Below are 19,718 nucleotides of genomic sequence, written 5' to 3'. Positions count from 1 at the left end.
GAAGCTCGTCTGGAGGTTTGTTAACAGTGTACAAAGTAGGGCCAGATGTATACAGAATGCGTAGACGTGGATCAGAGAATCACCAGCAGCAAGAGTGACATCATTGATATATACAGAGAAAAGAGCCGGCCCGAGAATTGAACACTGTGGTACCCCCATAGAGACTGCCAGAGGTCTGGACAACAGGCCCTCTGATTTAACACACTAAACTCTGTGAGAAGTAGTTGGTGAACCAGGCGAGGCAGTCCTTTGAGAAGCTAAGGCTACTGAGTCTGCCGATACGAATGCGGTGATTGACAGAGTCGAAAGCCTTGGCCAGGTTAATGAAGACGGCTGCACAGTACTGTATTTTATTGATGGCGGTTATGATAACTTTATGACCTTGAGCGTGGCTGAGGTGCACCCATGATCAGCTCGGAAACCAGATTGCATAGTGTAGAAGGTACGGTGGGATTCAAAATGGTCGGTGATCTGTTTGTTAACTTGGCTTTCGAAGATTTTAGAAAGGCAGGTCAGGATGGATATAGCTCTGGAACAGTTTGGGTTTAGAGTGTCTCCCCCTTTTGAAGAGGGGGATTACCTCGGCAGCATTCCAATCTTTGGGGATCTCAGACGATATGAAAGAGAGGTTGAACAGGCTAGTAATAGGGGTTGCAACAATTGCGACTGATAATTTTAGAAAGAGAGGGTCCAGATTGTCTAGCCCAGCTGATTTTGTTTCAGAACATCAGCTATCTGGATTTGGGTGAAGGAGAAATGGGGAGGCTTGGGCAAGTTGCTGTGAGGGGTGTAGAGCTGTTGTCCGAGGTAGGGGTAGCCAGGTGGAAAGCATGGCCAGCCGTAGAAAAATGCTTATTGAAATTCTCAATTATCGTAGATTTATCGGCGTTGACAGTTTCCTCAAATCAAAGTTTATTCGTCACGTGCGCCGAATACAACAGGTGTTCACCTTACAGTGAAATGCTTACTTACAGGCCCTAACCAAAAGTGCAAAAATGGTATTAGGTGAACAATAGGTAAGTAAAGAAATAAAACAACAGTAAAAAGACAGGCTATAAAAGTAGAGGCAACATACAGACACCGGTTAGGCTTATTGAGGTAGTATGTAGATATGTTTAAAGTGACTATGCATATATGATGAACAGAGAGTAGCAGTAGCGTAAAAGAGGGGTTGTGGGTGGCGAGACACAATTCAGATAGCCCGGTTCGCCAATGTGCGGGAGCACTGGTTGGTCGGTCCAATTGAGGTAGTATGTACATGAATTAAAAAAAGCGAACCAGCATAAAAAGAGGGGTTGGGGGGGGGGGAGGCACACAATGAAAATAGTCCGGGTCGCTATTTGATTACCTGTTCGGGAGTCTTATGACTTGGGGGTAAAAACTGTTGAGAAGCATTTTTGTCCTAGACTTGGCACTTCGGTACCGCTTGCCATGCGGTAGTAGAGAGAACAGTCTATGACTGGTGTGGCTGGGGTCTCTGACAATTTTTAGGGCCTTCCTCTAACACCGCCTGGTGTAGAGGTACTGGATGGCAGGCAGCTTAGCCCCGGTGATGTACTGGGCCGTACTCACTACCCTCTGTAGTGCCTTGCGGTCAGAAGCCGAGCAATTGCCGTACCAGGCAGTGATGTAACCAGTCAGGCAGGATGCTCTCGATGTGGCAGCTGTAGAACCTTTTGAGGATCTCAGGACCCATGCCAAATATTTTTTGTTTCCTGAAGGGGAATAGGCTTTGTCGTGCACTCTTCACGACTGTCTTGGTGTGTTTTGGACCGTTCTAGTTTGTTGATGTGGACACTAAGGAACTTGTAGCTCTCAACCTGCTCCACTACAGCCCCATCAATGACAATGGGGGCGTGCTCTATCCTCTTTTTCCTGTAGTCCACAATCATCTCCTAGCCTCAGTGCAGTGGGCAGCTGGGAGGAGGTGCTTTTATTCTCCATGGACTTTAGTGTCCTAGAACTTTTTGGAGTTTGCTACAGGATGCAAATTTCTGTTAGGAAAGCAAAGGCTAGCTTTTTCAAATTGCCTGTGTATATTGGTTCCTAACTTCCCTGAAAAGTTGCATATCACAGGGGCTGTTTGATGCTAATGCAGTATGCTACAGGTTGTTTTGGTGCTGGTCAAGGGCAGTCAGGTCTGGAGTGAACCATCTGTTCTTAGTTCAATTTTTTTTAATGGGGCATGCTTATTTAAGATGGTGAGGAAAGCACTTTTAAAGAATAACCAGGCATCCACTACTGACGGAATGATGTCAGTATCCTTCCAGGATACCCGGGCCAGGTCGTTTTAGAAAGGCCTGCTCGTGAAGTGTTTTAGGGAGCGTTTGACAGTGATGAGGGGTGGTCGTTTGACTGCTGACCCATAGCGGACTCAGGCAATGAGGCAGTGATCGCTGGGATCCTGGTTGAAGACAGCAGAGGTGTATTTAGAGGGCAGGTTGGTCAGGATGATATCTATGAGGGTGCCCGTGTTTACGGATTTATGGTTGTACCTGGTAGGTTCCATGATAATTTGTGTGCGATTTGAGGGCGTCTTGTTTAGATTGTAGGATGGCCGGGGTGTTAAGCATATCCCAGTTCAGGTCGCCTAACAGTACGAACTCTAAAGATAGATGGGGGGGGGGGGGGATTAATTCACATATGGTGTCCAGGGCACAGCTGGGGGCTGAAGGGGGTGTATAACAAGCGGCAACCGTGAGAGATGTATTTCTTTTAAAGGTGGATTTTTAAAAGTAGACACTCAAACTGTTTTGGCACAGAGGTGGAAAGCATTACATAACTCTGCAGGCTGTTTCTGCAGTAAATTGCAACTCCACCCACTGGCAGTTCTATCTTGGCGAAAATGTTCTACTTGGATGGAAATGTCAAAATATTTGGTGGCCTTCCTAAGCCTGGAATTCAGACACGGCTTGGACATCAGGGTTGGCGGAGTGTGCTAAAGCAGTGGAGAAAATAAACTTAGGGAGGAGGCTTCTGATGTTAACATGCATGAAACCAAAGCTTTTACGGTTACAGAAGTCAACAATTGATAGCGCCTGGGGAATAGGAGTGGAATTGGGGGCTACAGGGCTTGGGTTAACCTCTACATCACCAGAGGAACAGAGGCGGAGTGGGTTAAGGGTACGGCTAAAGGCTATAAGAACTGTTCTTCAAGTGCGACGTCGACAGAATAAAATTGAGCAGATTTCTGGGCATGGTAGAATAGATACAAGGCATAATGTACAGTATGGTAGAATGTGAGTACAGTGGAGGTTAACCTATGCGTTGGGTGACAATGAGAGAGGTTTCGTCTCTGGAGGCATCAAAGACCTAGGTGAGGTCTCTGCATGTGTGTGGGGTGGGACGAAAGAGCTATCGAAGGCATTTTAAGCCTGTGTACTGAACAAAATATAAAAACAACATGTAAAGTGTTGGTCTCGTGTCATGAGCTGAAATTAAAGATCCCACAATTTTTCCATATGCACAAGAAGCTTATTCTTCTCAAATTTTGTGCAAAAATGTGCTTACAACCCTGTTAGTGAGCATTTCTCCATTGCCAAGATATGCCACATCTGTCAGGTGGATGGATTATCACAAAGCTGATTAAACCGCATGTTCATTACACAGGTGCACCTTGTGCAGCTTGTCACCAACACAATGCCACAGATGTTTTGAGGGAGTCCCCCCCTCCCAATATACAGCAAATTCGCACAGCCATTGAAGAGGAGTGGGACAACATTCCACAATCAACAGCCTGATCAACTCTATGCGAAGGAGATGAGTTGTGCTGCATGAGGCAAGGGGTGGTCACACCAGATACTGACTGGTTTTCTGATCCACGGCCATATCATTTCTTTTAAAGGTATCTGACCAAGAGATGCATAACTGTATTCTGTCATGTGGAATCCATAGATAAGGGCCTAATGAATGTATTTCAATTGACTGATTTCCTCATATGAACTGTAACTCACTGAAATCTTCGAAATTGTTCTGTTTTCATATGTTTGTTCTCAGTGTGTGAACACTTCACAATATTGAGTTGCGCCTTGTAGAGTCCCCCCCCCCAGGGGACTCTACAAGATGTCGAATGTGTTCCACAGGGATGCTGGCCCATTTTGACTCCAATGCTTTCCCCAGTTGTCAAGTTGGCTGGATGTCCTTTGGGTGGTGGACCATTCTTGATACATACGGGTAACTGTTGATTGTGAAAAACCCAGTAATGTTGCAGTCTTGATACATGGATTCTGGATGTGTGCCTTTCAGAGGGTGAATGGGCAGGACAAAATATTTAAGTGCCTTTGAACAGGGTATGGTAGTAGGTGCCAGGTGCACCGGTTTGTGTCAGGAACTGCAACATTGCTGTTCTTGACAGAATCCATGTCTCAATTGTCTCCAGGCTTAAAAATCCTTCTTTAACCTGTCTCCACCCCTTCAGCTACACTGATTCGAAGTGGATTTAACAAGCTATGATTCCTTATTGATGTCACTTGTTAAATCCACTTTGAATCAGTTCAATAACTTCTCCAGTCCCAGTGAGGCGATGCTCGGCTGTCACAGTAAACATTCAACATTAGTATGGGCGGGGATCCACGGCTACTAATAGAGCTGTCAGGTTTACTGGAGGGGCTGGACTACAGTGACCACTTCCTCCTCCAGGCTTTTCCTCATTGTAAAGAGGGGATTAACACAAGTTTTCTTATTATCATAGGACAGAGGCTGTAGCCGGAGTTCATGACCCCTACCACTGCAGCCAGTCAAGCTCCACATTGCCCTCTCACACATGCCAGTTTAAATCAGGAAGGGAATGATATATTTGCATTTACGTATCTCTCAGGAAACATTAATGAACAAAGCTGTGTGTGGTTGTCTGAACAGTAGGTCTGTTGGACTGCTGAGGAATTTCATTGACAGTCTTCCTCTTTCTGCTGTGTTTAAACATCAGTACTTATACAGACACCCCCAGTTTTTCAGATTTTTGATGGCAGCTGCCATTGCTCTTAATCATCACTGTGTTTTGTGTCTGGAATAGTCTACAAAGCGTGTTAGTGTATGAGGGCTTTGAGAGTTGGTGTGCGTGTGGACTGAGAGGATGTGTCGTGCAGTGCCCTGAGTGGCAGGCTGAAAGGAACAAAATGGAGTCCTTAGTGGCAGTGAGGGGAGCATGGTGTGCCTCTTGTCATATATATATATATATATATTATTTTACTTAACCTTTTCTTTAACTAGGCAAGTCAGTTAAGAACAAATTCTTATTTACAATGACGGCCTACCAGAAGGCAAAAGGCCTCCCGAGGGTATGGGGGCTGGAATTAAAAATGAAATAATAGGACATAACACACACCACGACAAGGGAGACACTACATAAAGAGACCTAAGACGACAACATGCATGGTAGCAACACATGGCAAAAACATGGTAGCAAAATGGCAACAGCACAACATGGTAGCTGCACAAAGCATGGTACAAACATTATTGGGCACAGACAACAGCAAAAATGTATCCTCGCATGTCTGAGACCATAGCCTGTTGGCAGTGACCTCTTTGTCTCTGACATGATTGTCTCTGTGACACTCCTCTCAGGCTCTGTCTGTCTGTCATCTTCCACAGACCTGCTGTCTGTCTGCTTCCATTTCCCTTCTGCTTCCACTCACACTATGCTCTCCCAAATGATGAGGCAGTTTTAATGTGTGGAACTGTCTTTTCACCTCCTTTGTAAATGACTCTATTCTCACCAGCTGAATACAATAATAACTCTTTGCCATGTTATAATCTAACATTCCCGTAATAAAGTCTAATTTATACCTTGTTTATACCTTGAGCTTGAGAATCACTTCCTCTTAAGTCATTTGCCAGCCTTGCGTGTGATCCCATCTCTTTTTAACAGAGTGTTATCAGATTGTTTTTGCAGGCTACTGCCCATCTGCATGGTGTGTTTAATGTTAACTCTCGTCCTGATTTCTATGAGTGTTGTAATCAGGTCTGTATATACTGTGACTCTATAGTTTGGGTCATGACCGTATCACATTAACCCCATGGGTCCTGCTTCAGTTTCAACATGTGTAGACAGTCAGCCACATGCTGTCACTCACTCACTCACTCACTCACTCACTCACTCACTCACTCACCACTCACTCACTCACTCACTCACTCACTGTGGGGATGGATTAGCAGGCTAGGCTGTGTTACAGCAGACAGATTCCACCAGTTTGGTCTCGCCAGTATGCACTGCCTGCAGTTCCATGTTATCCTCCTGGAGCCACTCCCCCTGCCCACCACACCCAATCAGAAGCTGAACTCTGCTCTCCCTCCAGGCCAGGCATAGACCATGTGTTATGTGTCACCGGCTTTCTCACAGGGCATTTTTTTAAAAAAGGTGGGAAAAGTACCTATTTATTTAGGGGCATTTTATTCTGCAGTAATTTCTTTTTCTCAGCGACAGGCTAAATATGTACAGTTATCAATGTAGTGCGATGTATTTTTCAACTCTCAGGTAAAATGACTTCATATGAATGTTGAATATAGGGCAGTAACTGAAGCCTTCCTAGATTTGAAGAAGCAGACCTAAATGTTTTGGGGCTATAGCTCCCTCGTGTGGTGTTAGAAGCAAAGTGAAACTCAGTGAATGAAGAGGAAAGTAAGATGGCCCTCTAGTGGTGGTCTGTGAACTGAGGCTAAAATCGACTGATCAATGTTTTTCTGATGCCTTTTCTATGCTGAATACATAATTTACATAATACATAATTTGTCCAAACGTATGATTTGTAATCTAGATGAGCTCTTCATACTACAGTATGTCCGTCCTAGTTCGCTCATAAATGTCTCAATCGAAATTACGGATTGCTCCTTATCCGCTCGTCGTCCCCACATGCTGTAGTTTGTATGTCTTAATTGTCAGTAGAAACCACATTTTGTTTAAGCAAGTCAGCCTTGTCACTTTTATGTTTATTTTAAAGGCAGTAAATTAGGCTGAGTGAACTGTTTCGCTGCCTGACAAGGCTCCACTGATGGCCAGGTGTAGCAATGGTAAGGTGGTGGGACTCTGCTGTTGGGACAGCTTTATGTAGCCCCTAACAGTTTGTGGGCACCGTTTGGCACCGTGATAGTACAATTAATGTGTTGTTTATTATTGTTGTAGTGGCTTTGCTGGCAGTATGGCCCACCAAGATTTACATGCTAAAATCACCACTGGATATAGTACTTTAGTCAAATAAGAGCAGAGTAGAATATTTGAACATGTTATCATGATAACGATTGCTGTCAATGTATTTATTTTATTTTTAGATGAAAAACAATATTTGCAAAAGGTTGATCTATTTCCGTAGTGTGAATGTAAAGTGATGTCCTGTCTCCCTGAGGTATCCTTGTATGTCCTGTCTCCCTGAGGTATCCTTGTATGTCCTGTCTCCCTGAGGTATGTCCTGTATCCTTGTATGTCCTGTCTCCCTGAGGTATGTCCTGTCTCCCTGAGGTATGTCCTGTCTCCCTGAGGTATGCCCTGTCTCCCTGAGGTATGCCCTGTCTCCCTGAGGTATGCCCTGTCTCCCTGAGGTATGCCCTGTCTCCCTGAGGTATGCCCTGTCTCCCTGAGGTATGCCCTGTCTCCCTGAGGTATGCCCTGTCTCCCTGAGGTATGCCCTGTCTCCCTGAGGTATGCCCTGTCTCCCTGAGGTATGCCCTGTCTCCCTGAGGTATGCCCTGTCTCCCTGAGGTATCCTTGTATCTCCTGTCTCCCTGTACTAGAGACAACTCGTTCACGAACGACCCGTCGCTAAGAGCCGGCTCATGTAGGTGAACGGTGGGAGCCGGCTCATGTAGGTGAACGGTGGGAGCCGGCTCGCATATCAGAAGAGCCAAATCTATTTATAAAAACATTTAAGATAAGAATAATTAAATGAATAGAATTAACAAATTCAAATAATGAAAATGATATAGGCCTAAATGCTCAATCGTACACATTCGTTCTGACTGTCTGCTCAGACTAACAGCCTCACCTGTTGTTCCTGTCAATCAGACATGCATTGTCAACCAATGAACCAAAGATGCATGAGGGAGGGCGGAGCCAACTCAGTCACACACTTAGCAGCAGAGGAGAGAGATGAAGGACAGCTGTGAAAACAACAGCTGGAAAATGAGTCGGAAGCACAATAACATTTGGATGCATTTTAATAATGTACACAATGTTAGAGCACAGTGTAGAATTTGGCAAAACAAAATCTCATATAAAGCCGGTTCTACGCACAACCTACATCAGCATATGTGAACTGTACACCCAACTGTGAAGCTAGCTGTAGCGGAGCTTCGAGAAACTAGTGGGCCTGCTAGTGATAGTGTTGGAGCCAGCACCTCCACACGTGGAGATGTATCCACTCAGTCAAGTAGATCTACTCCGCGACCCACAGCAACGCAGTCTTCTATGGACCAGTTTATGCCTGTAGCGTAACAAGGCCAAATTGATATTGCATTGGCTAAAATGATTGCCACCGATTTCCAGCCATTTTCGATCGTGGAAGACAGAGGTTTTAGAATTTATAGCAATAGTTGAAATCCAATGTACATAATTCCAAGCAGGAAAACCCTTTCAAAATCACTTATTCCACAACTGTATGAGAGCACACAGGTTTCAGTGCGGGAAAGAGTCCAAAAAGCTACTGCAGTGTGCCTTATCACTGACTGCTGGACATCAAGAGTAACCACGTCTTACATGTCGGTTATATGTCACTTCATTGAAGATTTTTCGATGTCTAGCTGTCTTCTGGACTGCTTTGAGTTCAGCGATAGACACACCTTAGAACTTGGCCTCAGGGACCATTGAGAATGGCAGTAGATGGATAAGAGGTCTGTTGTGTTAGCAACATTGCAGCTAACAACCAAATCCATTAAAATGTCTAAATGGACCCATCATCCATGTCTTGCCCACACAATCAACCTGATTGTAAGAGATCCTCTGAAGGTGATGAAGTTCACTGTGGACAAAGTGGACGCAGCTGTGGAGTACTTCCACAGGAGCACAGTAGTTGCTGAAAAACTAAAGTCTACACAACACCAGATGGGGATGCCTGAGCTGAGGCCTAAACAAAACTGCACATCAAGGTGGAATTCAACATTTTATATGTTGAAGCGGTTTCCTGAGTCAAAGGATGCCATCATCTCTACCCTGGACATTGTCAATGCACCTGTTGATGCACCTGTTGATGCTCTGACCCAAGAGGAATGGGAGGTGGTGGTTGATTAGGTGTGCAGAGTCCTGGAACCCTTTGAGCAGGTCACTATTACTACATCGTATTATTGTATGTATATGAGCAGTAGATGAGAATGTAGTATCAGTAGACAAAACATGAACTAATAAGTTACTGATCTCTCTTTTCAGCTATGCAACAGCTTCAGAAATGATGCTCCTGTGTAAGGGTCTGCAGCGAATCACAGCCAGTCACCAGAGAGAAGCAAATGTAACCACAGGACATGTGAGATAGTTGATGGACACCCTATGTTCATCAATGGACAGAAAGATCCACAGAATGGAATATAATCACGTGCTATCAGAAACCGCTGCACTTAGCCCCAGGTTTAAGAAGTTAGCCTTCAGTGATGCCAGAGCGATTGATGAGGCTTTTCAAAGAATAACCTCAGCAGCAGGGAGGGACAGCCCCAGCAGTCAGCTGGCTCAGGCACCAGGGCAACAGGAAGAAGAGGGATCAGATGGAGCAGAAGCACCAGCAGTAGTGCCACAAACGTCTGCTGTTTGGATGCTGTTTGATGAGAGAGCTGGGGATGCAGCACGAAGGAATCCCTCAGCAGATGCCATAATGGAGGTCCGTCCCTATTTGGAGGAGCCCCTCCAAAGGTCTGCAGATCCTCTGAGCTGGTGGAAGAACAAGGCCTCTGTCTACACACGGCTTACTAAAGTCATGACAGGGAGACTCTGCATAGTGGCCACATCTGTTCCCTCTGAGAGGGTCTTCTCGAAAACGGGACAAATAATTACTGAGTGAAGAAACCGCGTCAGCCCCTCAAGTGAGGCAGCTTGCATTTCTGAATGCAAATGTCTCATAAAAGCTAAATATGGTCAGCATTGCTGTGTGCTGAGAGAAAAGAGGGACCAGTTTAATGTTTTAAGTTGGATGCTGCAGTTTTGCAAATTAATTATTTTTGTTTGATTATGGTGCAATATTCTATTCTGTTCAGATTGTATTAGTTTTGAATCGTAAGATTTATATGCACTTGGTTTGTATACATTAAAATGTTATATTTTAAATGCAAATGTTTAACATTCTTTGTCATAACAAACCAATGCATTTTTTAAATACATTGCGGTTAAGATAGTTTGACTATGATTGGTGTTAAAACAATTAATTAAATTATAGTCTCTCGCAAACTGTTTGACTTGAAAAAATACAAAAACATCTATTTTTTTAAAAGAGCCGTTTGGGAGCCTAAAGAGCCGGGATGCCCATCACTACCCTATGTATCCATTCCATCCTGTTCCTTATGTCTTCTGTCCTCAGTGCTGCCTCAGCCTGCATATTCCTACTGCCCTGTTGGTAGTAGCTAGTGCAAAGACACCAGTCCTCGTCTCCCTACCTACCGTCCAACCCTAAGCATTCACTCATTGTCATCAGTCCTTCCTCATATCATCTCCTACTTTCTGACTCTGTCCATCTCTCCATCTACCTCCCTCTCTTTCTCCCTCCTTTCCGTCACCAACTCTCTCCCTGCTCAGCCCATGACCTCTAGGCTGCTACCATACAGTTTGTGCTTTTCATTCTGGCGGCAAAAGGGAAGTCTTGTCTTACCTTTGTTTGCCTTCAGTAGATTCCTGCACATTGCTGACAGTCTTTCTAATAATTTTCTAATACTGCTGTCTGAGCTTAAGGCTGAAGAGAGATTATTTTGTCTGTAGATAGAGGAAGCATGTTAGTGGTAGAGATGTGTGATGTTCTTGCATGTAGACGAAGCTTCAGTTCTGGGTTTGATCAGCCTCTTTGGCAGGTTGAAGTTGAAACCAAGCCAGCCTCCGATGTAAGCGTAATGTCGCTGTGTGCTTTTCGATGGTAGCATCATGTCAAAGCTTCAAGGGACCTACTTCTAGGTTGTTAGAGGTCACAGATTTTTCTTCCCTCAACCAAGTGGCACTCTCCTCACCCGTGTAATTGACTCATGGTTTTCAGGGTGTTTTTGAGAGATGAAGCATAGAAGACTGGCATCTCCTAAGCCTTTAGTTGGGTATACAATAGAACACCATATTGCCAGTGGACGTGTCACCTTCTGGCCTTGATGCAGTCAGAGTAAAAACTAGAGGAAGATTAATACTGGGCAAACACTGACCATTCATTCACATATTCCATCTGAGAGGTCTTTGAAAGAGTGGACCTGTATAAGCCAACGTTAACCACACTTAATCTGATGACAATCTGTGAGAGGATTTCTTCCAGTCATTATGATCCAAGGTATTATTAGAGCTAATCTCTGTGTAGCCATTTTCAAGATTTAAAAGTAGGAAGGGCGGTGTGAAATACTAGGCTAGACATTGTTCATGTCTGCTGTTGGATGTTTGTCACAGCTGTCTTTCCTGGAGAGTAGACAGCTGCTTGTGTAATATAACTACCGTATGGCCACCAGCCACTCTGCAAATAACATGGGCTTTGGCCAGTGAACAATAGATGGTGCTTTTATGAACAGAAACGCTAAAGGTTTGGGTCTGATACACAGTATCTCTGAGATTGGCTCCTCTTTTTACTATGTGTGTTCAGTCTAATGGTGAGGAAGCTGAAACCGAAGCAAGTGGTGACCCACAGTTGCTGACATCATCAACCAGCGAAACAACCAGGAGTGCGATGGGAGGCCCTGACTCACCAGCCACCACCACCTCCAGGCAGGAGAGCACAGAGGACCAGGGTCCCACCAGGAAGGTGGTTAGGGTTGTTAGGGGAGTGGTTAGCAGTGTCGTTCCCGGGGTGGATGAGCAGCCTCAAGCCTCCAGCACAGAGCCAGCTGAAGCTGCCCCTATAGCCACATCTGTACCCAAGACTTCGCCCCTCAGACAAGAAGGATAACATCTCCATGGGCCTGGCCAGCCTGATGGGCTGAGGGAGGACTAAGGAGCACCGGCCTCTCCCCCTCACCCAGGACCGTAAGGAGGACAAAGAGGAGAAGGAAGTAGAGAGCCAGGAGCCTCCAGAGGAAAAAGCAGAGGAGGCCCACCTCCATGTCCACTCCTGCTCCTCCTCCATCTGTTCCTCCCATCACAGCTCCACCCAAATCAAACCCCCTCATCCATCCAACATGGTTCATAGTTCATAGCCAAAACCAACCCCATCGGCCCTCCTCCAGGCTTCATTCCTGCCCCCAAAACAAAATCCTCTTGCCCGGCCCCCAGGTTTCATCCCTGCCTCCCTATTGCCCCCCCTTCCAGGGTTCGTTCCTACCTCTCGCTCATTGGCTGTAGAGAAACCAGAGGTACAGAGTGCTTGCCTTCAAATGTCTGCCTCATAGAGTATTACAGTCAATGGAGCATGAGGTTCTGATGTGTGCACTGAACACTTGTTAACCTGTTTTCACCTGTGTTGGTGACGTGACCTACTGTAGGTTCTGGAGCTGGTCCCTACAGAGGAGAACCACAAGCGTCTGAGGAAGAACCTCACTGGAGCTGGCTCTACTGTAACATCCTCTCTTTCAGCCTGTATGTCTGCCTGATCTGCTGTGCTATTACCCAGTCTTACCTTGCCATGGGTCCATGCCACCCTGCTGTGTATCAGCGTGGGGACAGGTGCACTGTCTGATGTGGCCCCAAACTGGTGTTGCCCACGAGCAGCAGGGTTTGAATTATGGAGCTACCCTGTGGTGTTGTAATTGGAACCCTGACTAGCAGCATCGGTGTTATGTCTTTTCAGTTTAGTGTATGTAGCCTACATCAGTCTGTCATTTGGCCTCCTATCATGGCTTAGGAGCTTTCCTTAGTCCAATGGATAAGGTCTCGTATGAATAAGGCTCCTGTGTGGGTCCTCATTTACCCCATCCACAGGAATATCTATGTTCTGACATGTATGTATTCTGTCCTTTTGGCATTCACTTTCTGACATGGGTTTTCATTTCCCCTGAGGTTGAAGTCTGTTTTCTTTAATGTTGGATTGAGACTGGACCTGTTGATTCCAGATCCCAGCTCTCACATCCACTCTGTTTTTAGAGTTTTAATATCTCCTCAGTCCTCCTTCTGCAGTCTCATCTCTTCTTTTCTGTGTCTCTGTGTGTTTCGTCTCCGCTTGATGCTGTCTGCGTATCCGGTGGCGGCCTCTCAGGTACAGTCCGTCCCCTGTCACTGCTCTCACACAAGGCTTGGCTGAAGTGTGTGCTCATGTTTCGTGCTGGAGTGTACGCCTGCTCTTTTAACTGACCTCTCCGTCCCCTACCCCTGTCTCACCCCCTAGGGGTTCTGCATGCACCCCATACTTGTTCCCTCACCATGTTGCTGTGGACTGAATTCTTTCCCTCTGTCCGTGAAGCAGTGCAGGAAGTCCCAGTAATGACCTACCCTCTCCCACAGAGACGGCTGGACATAATCATTTAGACTGGTAAAGCTAGAAGGATTAACACGTTCTTTCAGTTGACCACAGTGATTTATTTTGTTTTTCACAGCCAACGTGTGGGTGTCAGTTATTTTCTGCATGTGTTATCCAACCTTCCACCCAAATTCACAAAAGATACTTGTTACTTGGCTGTTGGCATGTGTTTGAACATGCAGTATTGTCCTTAAAGTTGACCTCTGGATTGACCCCCCTCCTCCTCCAGACATGGGTGGATCAGGACCATGTGGCCCTCCTGCAGGTGGCCCACACTGCTGCCTCTCAACCCAAGGTCTGCCCACTGCTATGCCTGACTGCAATACCACATGCATCTCCGTCAGTCCTGCCGTGTGTGTGTGTGTGTGAATCACAGAGCCTACATCCTCAGCAGGGATGTTGTATCTGTGATGAACTGGTAGAATATTGAGAAACTCATGAAATACATGACTTATTAATTGTACCATGTCTAGTAGGTTTACAGTGAGTGTGTATGCTTGTCTAGTGATGTGGCTTGCTTTTCAGTATCATTTTCAGATCCTGTTAGAGGAAAACCTAGGAACTCAAATTGCACGAGTTAATCCACCGATTGTCATATGTGTGTTTTAGTTTGTTCATATTATCTCTTTCACATGATTCATAAATATTAGTGGTGAAGTGCTGATATGCAGCCAGTAAAGTCATGTGTTGTGCTGTGTAATGATGTTCGGTTATGTAGCAGGCTTTATTTGTGACTCCCTATCCTTTCTGTGAGAGTGGGCTCTCAGTACTTTGGTGGCAGGGGGTGATATCAAATTGTATTTGTCACACACATGGTTAGCAGATATTAATGCGAGTGCAGCGAAATGCTTGTGCTTCTAGTTCCGACAATGCAGTAATAACCAACGCGTAATCTAACCTAACAATTCCACAACTACTACCTCATACACCCAAGTGTAAAGGGATAAAGAATATGTACATAAAGATATATGAATGAGTGATGGTACCAAATGGCATAAGCAAGATACAGTAGATGGTATAGAGTACAGTATATACATATGAGATGAGTATGTTTAAAGTGGCTAGTGATACATTTTTTTTTTTTTTACATCAATTTCCATCATTAAAGTGGCGGGAGTTCAGTCAGTGTGTTGGCAGCAGCCACTCGATGTTAGTGGTGGCTGTTTAACAGTCTGATGGCCTTGAGATAGAAGCTGTTTTTCAGTCTCTCGGTCCCAGCTTTGATGCACCTGTACTGGCCTCGCCTTCTGGATGATAGCGGGGTGAACAGGCAGTGGCTCGGGTGGTTGTTGTCCTTGATGATCTTTATGGTGGTGTAGGTGTCCTGGAGGGCAGGTAGTTTGCCCCCGGTGATGCGTTGTGCAGACCTCACTACCCTCTGGAGAACCTTACGGTTGTGGGCGGAGCAGTTGCCGTACCAGGCGGTGATACAGCCCGACAGGATGCTCTCGATTGTGCATCTGTAGAAGTTTGTGAGTGCTTTTGGTGACAAGCCAAATTTCTTCAGCCTCCTGAGGTTGAGGCGCTGCTGCGCCGCCTTCACAACTCTGTCTGTGTGGGTGGACCAATCCAGTTTGTCTGAGGGGCTTTCTGGAGGCCAGGTGGGGGTTTGGTAAGGTAAGAGTGTGGGGGGAGTGTTCCAGGTGTTTTATGGGGAAGAACAAAACACCTCCTCCCTCACAGAGAGGATGACACTGCAATGCAAAGCCAGAGCCCATTTCCCACTTGTTCCTGTCCCCCAGTTCAAAGATGTCTGGTTGCTGAGGATGTCGGCCTTTCTACTGGTAGTACATCTATCTGTCATCTCTCTGGGTAGACATACAGTGCATTCGGGAATTATTCAGACCCCTTCACTTTTTAGACATTTTGGTACTTTACAGCCTTATTATAAAATTGATTAAAAAACATGTTTTACTCCTCAATCTACACATGATACCCCATAAGGACAAAGCAAAACAGTTTGTTTAAAATAGTTTTTTTCCAAATGTGTAAAAAACTGAAATCACATTTAAATAAGTATTCTGACCATTTACTCAGCATTTTGTTGAAGCATCTTTGGCAGCGATTTCAGCCTAGAGTCTTCTTGGGTATGATGCTACAAGCTTGGCACACCTGTATTTGGGGAGTTTCTCCCATTCTATGCAGATCCTCTCAGGCCCTGTCAGGTTGGATGGGTAGTGTCGCTGCACAGCTATTTTCAGGTCTCCAGAGATGTGCGATTGGGTTCAAATCTGTGCTCTGGCTGGGCCACTCAAGGACATTGAGACTTGTCCCGAAGCCACTCCTGTGTTGTTTTGGCTAAGGTCATTGTTATGTTGGAAGGTGAACCGTTGCCTCAGTCTGAGGTCCTGAGCGCTCTGGAGCAGGTTTTCATTGAGGATCTCTCTGTACTTTGCTCCGATTTATCTTTCCCTCAAACCTGACTTGTCTCCCTGTTGCTGAAAAAACATCCCCACAGCATAATGCTGCAACCACCATGCTTCACCGTAGGGATGGTGCCAGGTTTCCTCCAGATGTGACGCTTCGCTTTCAGGCCAAAGAGCTCAATCTTGATTTCATCAGACCAGAGAATTTTGTTTCTCATGGTCAGAGTCTTTCGGTGCCTTTTGGCAAACTCCAAGCAGGCTGTCATTTGCCTTTTACTGAGGAGTGGTTTCTGTCTGGCCACTCTACCATAAAGGCCTGATTGGTGGATTGCTGCAGAGATGGTTGTCCTCCAGAGGGAATCTGTCTGTCAGAGAGCTCCAGAGGGAAGAATCTTGGTGGTTCCAAACTTCTTCCATTTAAGTATGACGGAGGCCACTGTGTTCTTGCGGCTTTTCGATGCTGCATAAATGTTTTGGTACCCTTCCCCAGATCTGTGCCTCGACACAATCCTGTCTCTGAGCTCTACGGACAATTCCTTTGACCCCATTGCTTGGTTTTTGCACTGATATTCACTGTCAACAATGGGACCTTTTTTATTTATACAGGTGTGCCTTTCCAAATCATGTCCAATCAATTTAATTTACCATAGGTGGACTCCAGTCATGTTGTAGAAGCATCTCAAGGATGATCACTGGAAACAGGATGCACCTGAGCTCAAGTTCGAGTCTCTCTCTAGCAAAGGGTCTGAATATTTATGTAAATAAGGTATGTTTAAAAAAAATGTTTATACATTTGCAAGAAAATGAAACCTGTTTTCGCTTTGTCATTATGGGGTATTTTGAGTAGATAGCTTAAAACATCTTTTAAAATCTATTTTTAGAAAAAGGCTGTAACAAAGTGTGGAAGTCAAGGGGTCTGAGTACTTTCCAACTGCACTATACACCTCTGCGCCTGTCTTCTATATTTTCTTCTTTTAGAAATGTACTAACCCTGTCTGGGCCTGCTCTCTCACAGGTGAAGACTGAGGAGCAGATAGCTGCTGAGAAGGCCTGGTACGGGACTGAGAAAGTATGGCTGGTTCACAAGGATGGATTTTCCTTGGGTTAGTAGAGATGAACGCCACCATTCACCCCGATATGATCAACATTTATGCATGTTCAATTTGCTCTTGATATACTGACTGAAGTAGTAAGCCGTATTGAATTTGTAAATGTGTTCAGTATAACACATGATGCAGCCTAGACAAACATTTTCTCTGTGACTATAGATCATAATGATACTGAATCTGTTCTGACTGGTCACCACAGCGACCCTGTTGAAGACGGAGCCAGGCAGTCTGCCAGAGGGGACAGTCAAGATCAGACTGGAGAGCGACGGCTCGTTGCTGGATGTGGATGAGGATGATGTGGAGAAGGTAAACCTAAACTCACCAAAATGTACATGGTGATTGGCCCCTGTAATGCACCTAATTTGAATTGTTCTCATATTGGATCTGAGTACTTTTATTGGGTCATTATCTGAAGAGAGGAGTATGTGGCTTATCACATATCACCTTTGAACGCCGTCCTCTAACCCATATGTGTAGGCAAACCCTCCATCATTTGACCGCGTGGAGGACCTGTCCTCACTGCAGTACCTCAATGAGTCCAGTGTGATGCACTCCCTGCGCCAGCGCTACGGGGGCAACCTCATCCACACCCAAGCTGGACCCAACATGGTGGTCATCAACCCCATCAGCGCTCCCTCCATGTACTCTGAGAAGGTACTGTTCTGGGTGGAGCCTGCGGTTAGCTGGATAGAGGAGAGGGTATATTCTAGGAGAGTAGCAAGTACACCAGAGTTTTTACATTTTAAATTATTATACAGCATTCTTGGGTACCTGCAGGAAGGGTACCACCGTAGTCAATCGGTCAATACTATAATAATACTCTAGGTAAAAATGTTAATCTGTAATTTACACTGTAGAAATGTTGAGGATTGAAAGGTTCAAAACATTTGTGAAACATTACAGCACAGTTGAGAAATATGTAAATTAGAAATCAGAATTGATGGTCTTAAGAAATGCTGTAGATGGGAGGGGTTGAGGGGAGCTGAAGGGTGGCACTTAAAATGAATAAAAACAAATAAAATAAGATGTAAAAAATACTGTCTGTGAATTGTATGTATAAGCTGGAAGTGGAAGCCTAATTATTGTTGTCCATTAGGTTACTCCAATTAGGGGAGGGTGGCAGGGTTAGGGGAAATAATGAAGGAAAAAACATGTAAACAAATATATATGGGGGGTTGGAAATGATGCAGTCAATTACATTGATAGATTGTGGGTTCTATCTGCAATATTAAAGCTGAACTACCCCCCCCCCTAAAAAAAGTGACAATTATATACAGTGAGCAGAACAAGTATTTGATACACTGCAGATTTTGCAGGATTTCCTACTTACAAAGCATGTAGAGGTCTGTCATTTATCATAGGTACACTTCAACTGTGAGAGACGGAATCTAAAAAGAAAATCCAGAAAATCACATTGTATGATTTTTAAGTAATTGATTTGCATTTTATTGCATGACATACGTATTTGATCACCTACCAACCAGTAAGAATTCCATCTCTCACAGACCTGTTAGTTTTTCTTTTAAGAAGCCCTCCTGTTCTCCACTCCACATTACCTGTATTAACTGCACCTGTTTGAACTCGTTACCTGTATAAAAGACACCTGTCCGCACACTCAATCAAACAGACTCCAACCTCTCCACAATGGCCAAGACCAGAGAGCTGTGTAAGGACATCAGGAATAAAATTGTAGACCTGCACAAGGATGGGATGGGCTACAGGACAATAGACAAGCAGCTTGGTGAGAAGGCAACAACTGTTGGCGCAATTATTAGAAAATGGAAGAAGTTCAAGATGAAGGTCAATCACCCTCGGTCTTGGGCTCCATGCAAGATCTCACCTCGTGGGGCATCAATGATCATGAGGAAGGTGAGGTATCAGCCAGAACTACATGGCAGGACCTGGTCAATGACCTGAAGAGAGCTGGGACCACAGTCTCAAAGAAAACCATTAGTAACATACTACGACGTCATGGATTAAAATCCTGCAGCGCACGCAAGGTTCCCCTGCTCAAGCCAGCGCATGTCCAGGCCCGTCTGAAGTTTGCCAATGACCATCTGGATGATCCAGAGGAGGAATGGGAGAAGGTCATGTGGTCTGATTAGACCAAAAAGCTCTATTTTTGTCTCAAGTCCACTCGCTGTGTTTGGAGGAAGAAGGATGAGTACAACCCCAGAACACCATCCCGACCGTGAAGCATGGAGGTGGAAACATCATTCTCTGGGGATGCTTTTCTGCAAAGGGGACAGGACAACTGCACCGTATTGAGGGGAGGATGGATGGGGCCATGTCTCGTGAGATCTTGGCCAACAACCTCCTTCCCTCAGTAAGAGCATTGAAGATGGGTTGTGGGTGGGTCTTCCAGCATGACAACGACCCAAAACACACAGCCAGGGCAACTAAGGAGTGGCTCCGTAAGAAGCATCTCGAGGTCCTGGAGTGGCCTAGCCAGTCTCCAGACCTGAACCCAATAGAAAATCTTTGGAGGGAGCTGAAAGTCCGTATTGCCCAGGGACAGCCCCGAAACCTGAAGGATCTGGAGAAGGTCTGTATGGAGGAGTTGGCCAAAATCCCTGCTGCAGTGTGTGCAAACCTGGTCAAGAACTACAGGAAACGTATGATCTCTGTAATTGCAAACAAAGGTTTCTGTACCAAATATTAAGTTCTGCTTTTCTGCTGTATCAAATACTTATGTCATGCAATACAAT

The 19,718-nt window shown here is 45.2% G+C and overlaps 1 protein-coding gene across 1 annotated transcript in view; it reads left to right on the top strand.

The window, feature by feature from the left end:
• The window catches only part of LOC135548385 (unconventional myosin-XVIIIa-like), a 102,648-nt gene that overhangs the window by 19,660 nt on the left and 63,270 nt on the right, over nt 1-19,718 (top strand). Inside the window, exons 3-5 of the mRNA XM_064977925.1 lie at nt 16,917-17,004; nt 17,210-17,316; nt 17,488-17,664. Of these exons, the coding sequence (XP_064833997.1) occupies nt 16,917-17,004; nt 17,210-17,316; nt 17,488-17,664 (372 nt within the window). The remainder of the gene's footprint in view (nt 1-16,916; nt 17,005-17,209; nt 17,317-17,487; nt 17,665-19,718) is intronic.

The sequence above is a fragment of the Oncorhynchus masou genome, chromosome 11, assembly GCF_036934945.1.
Source record: "Oncorhynchus masou masou isolate Uvic2021 chromosome 11, UVic_Omas_1.1, whole genome shotgun sequence".
NCBI classification, from domain to species: Eukaryota; Metazoa; Chordata; class Actinopteri; order Salmoniformes; family Salmonidae; genus Oncorhynchus; species Oncorhynchus masou.
The sequence above is the reverse complement of the archived record's forward strand: the minus strand, read 5'-3'. Positions and strand labels throughout refer to the sequence as shown.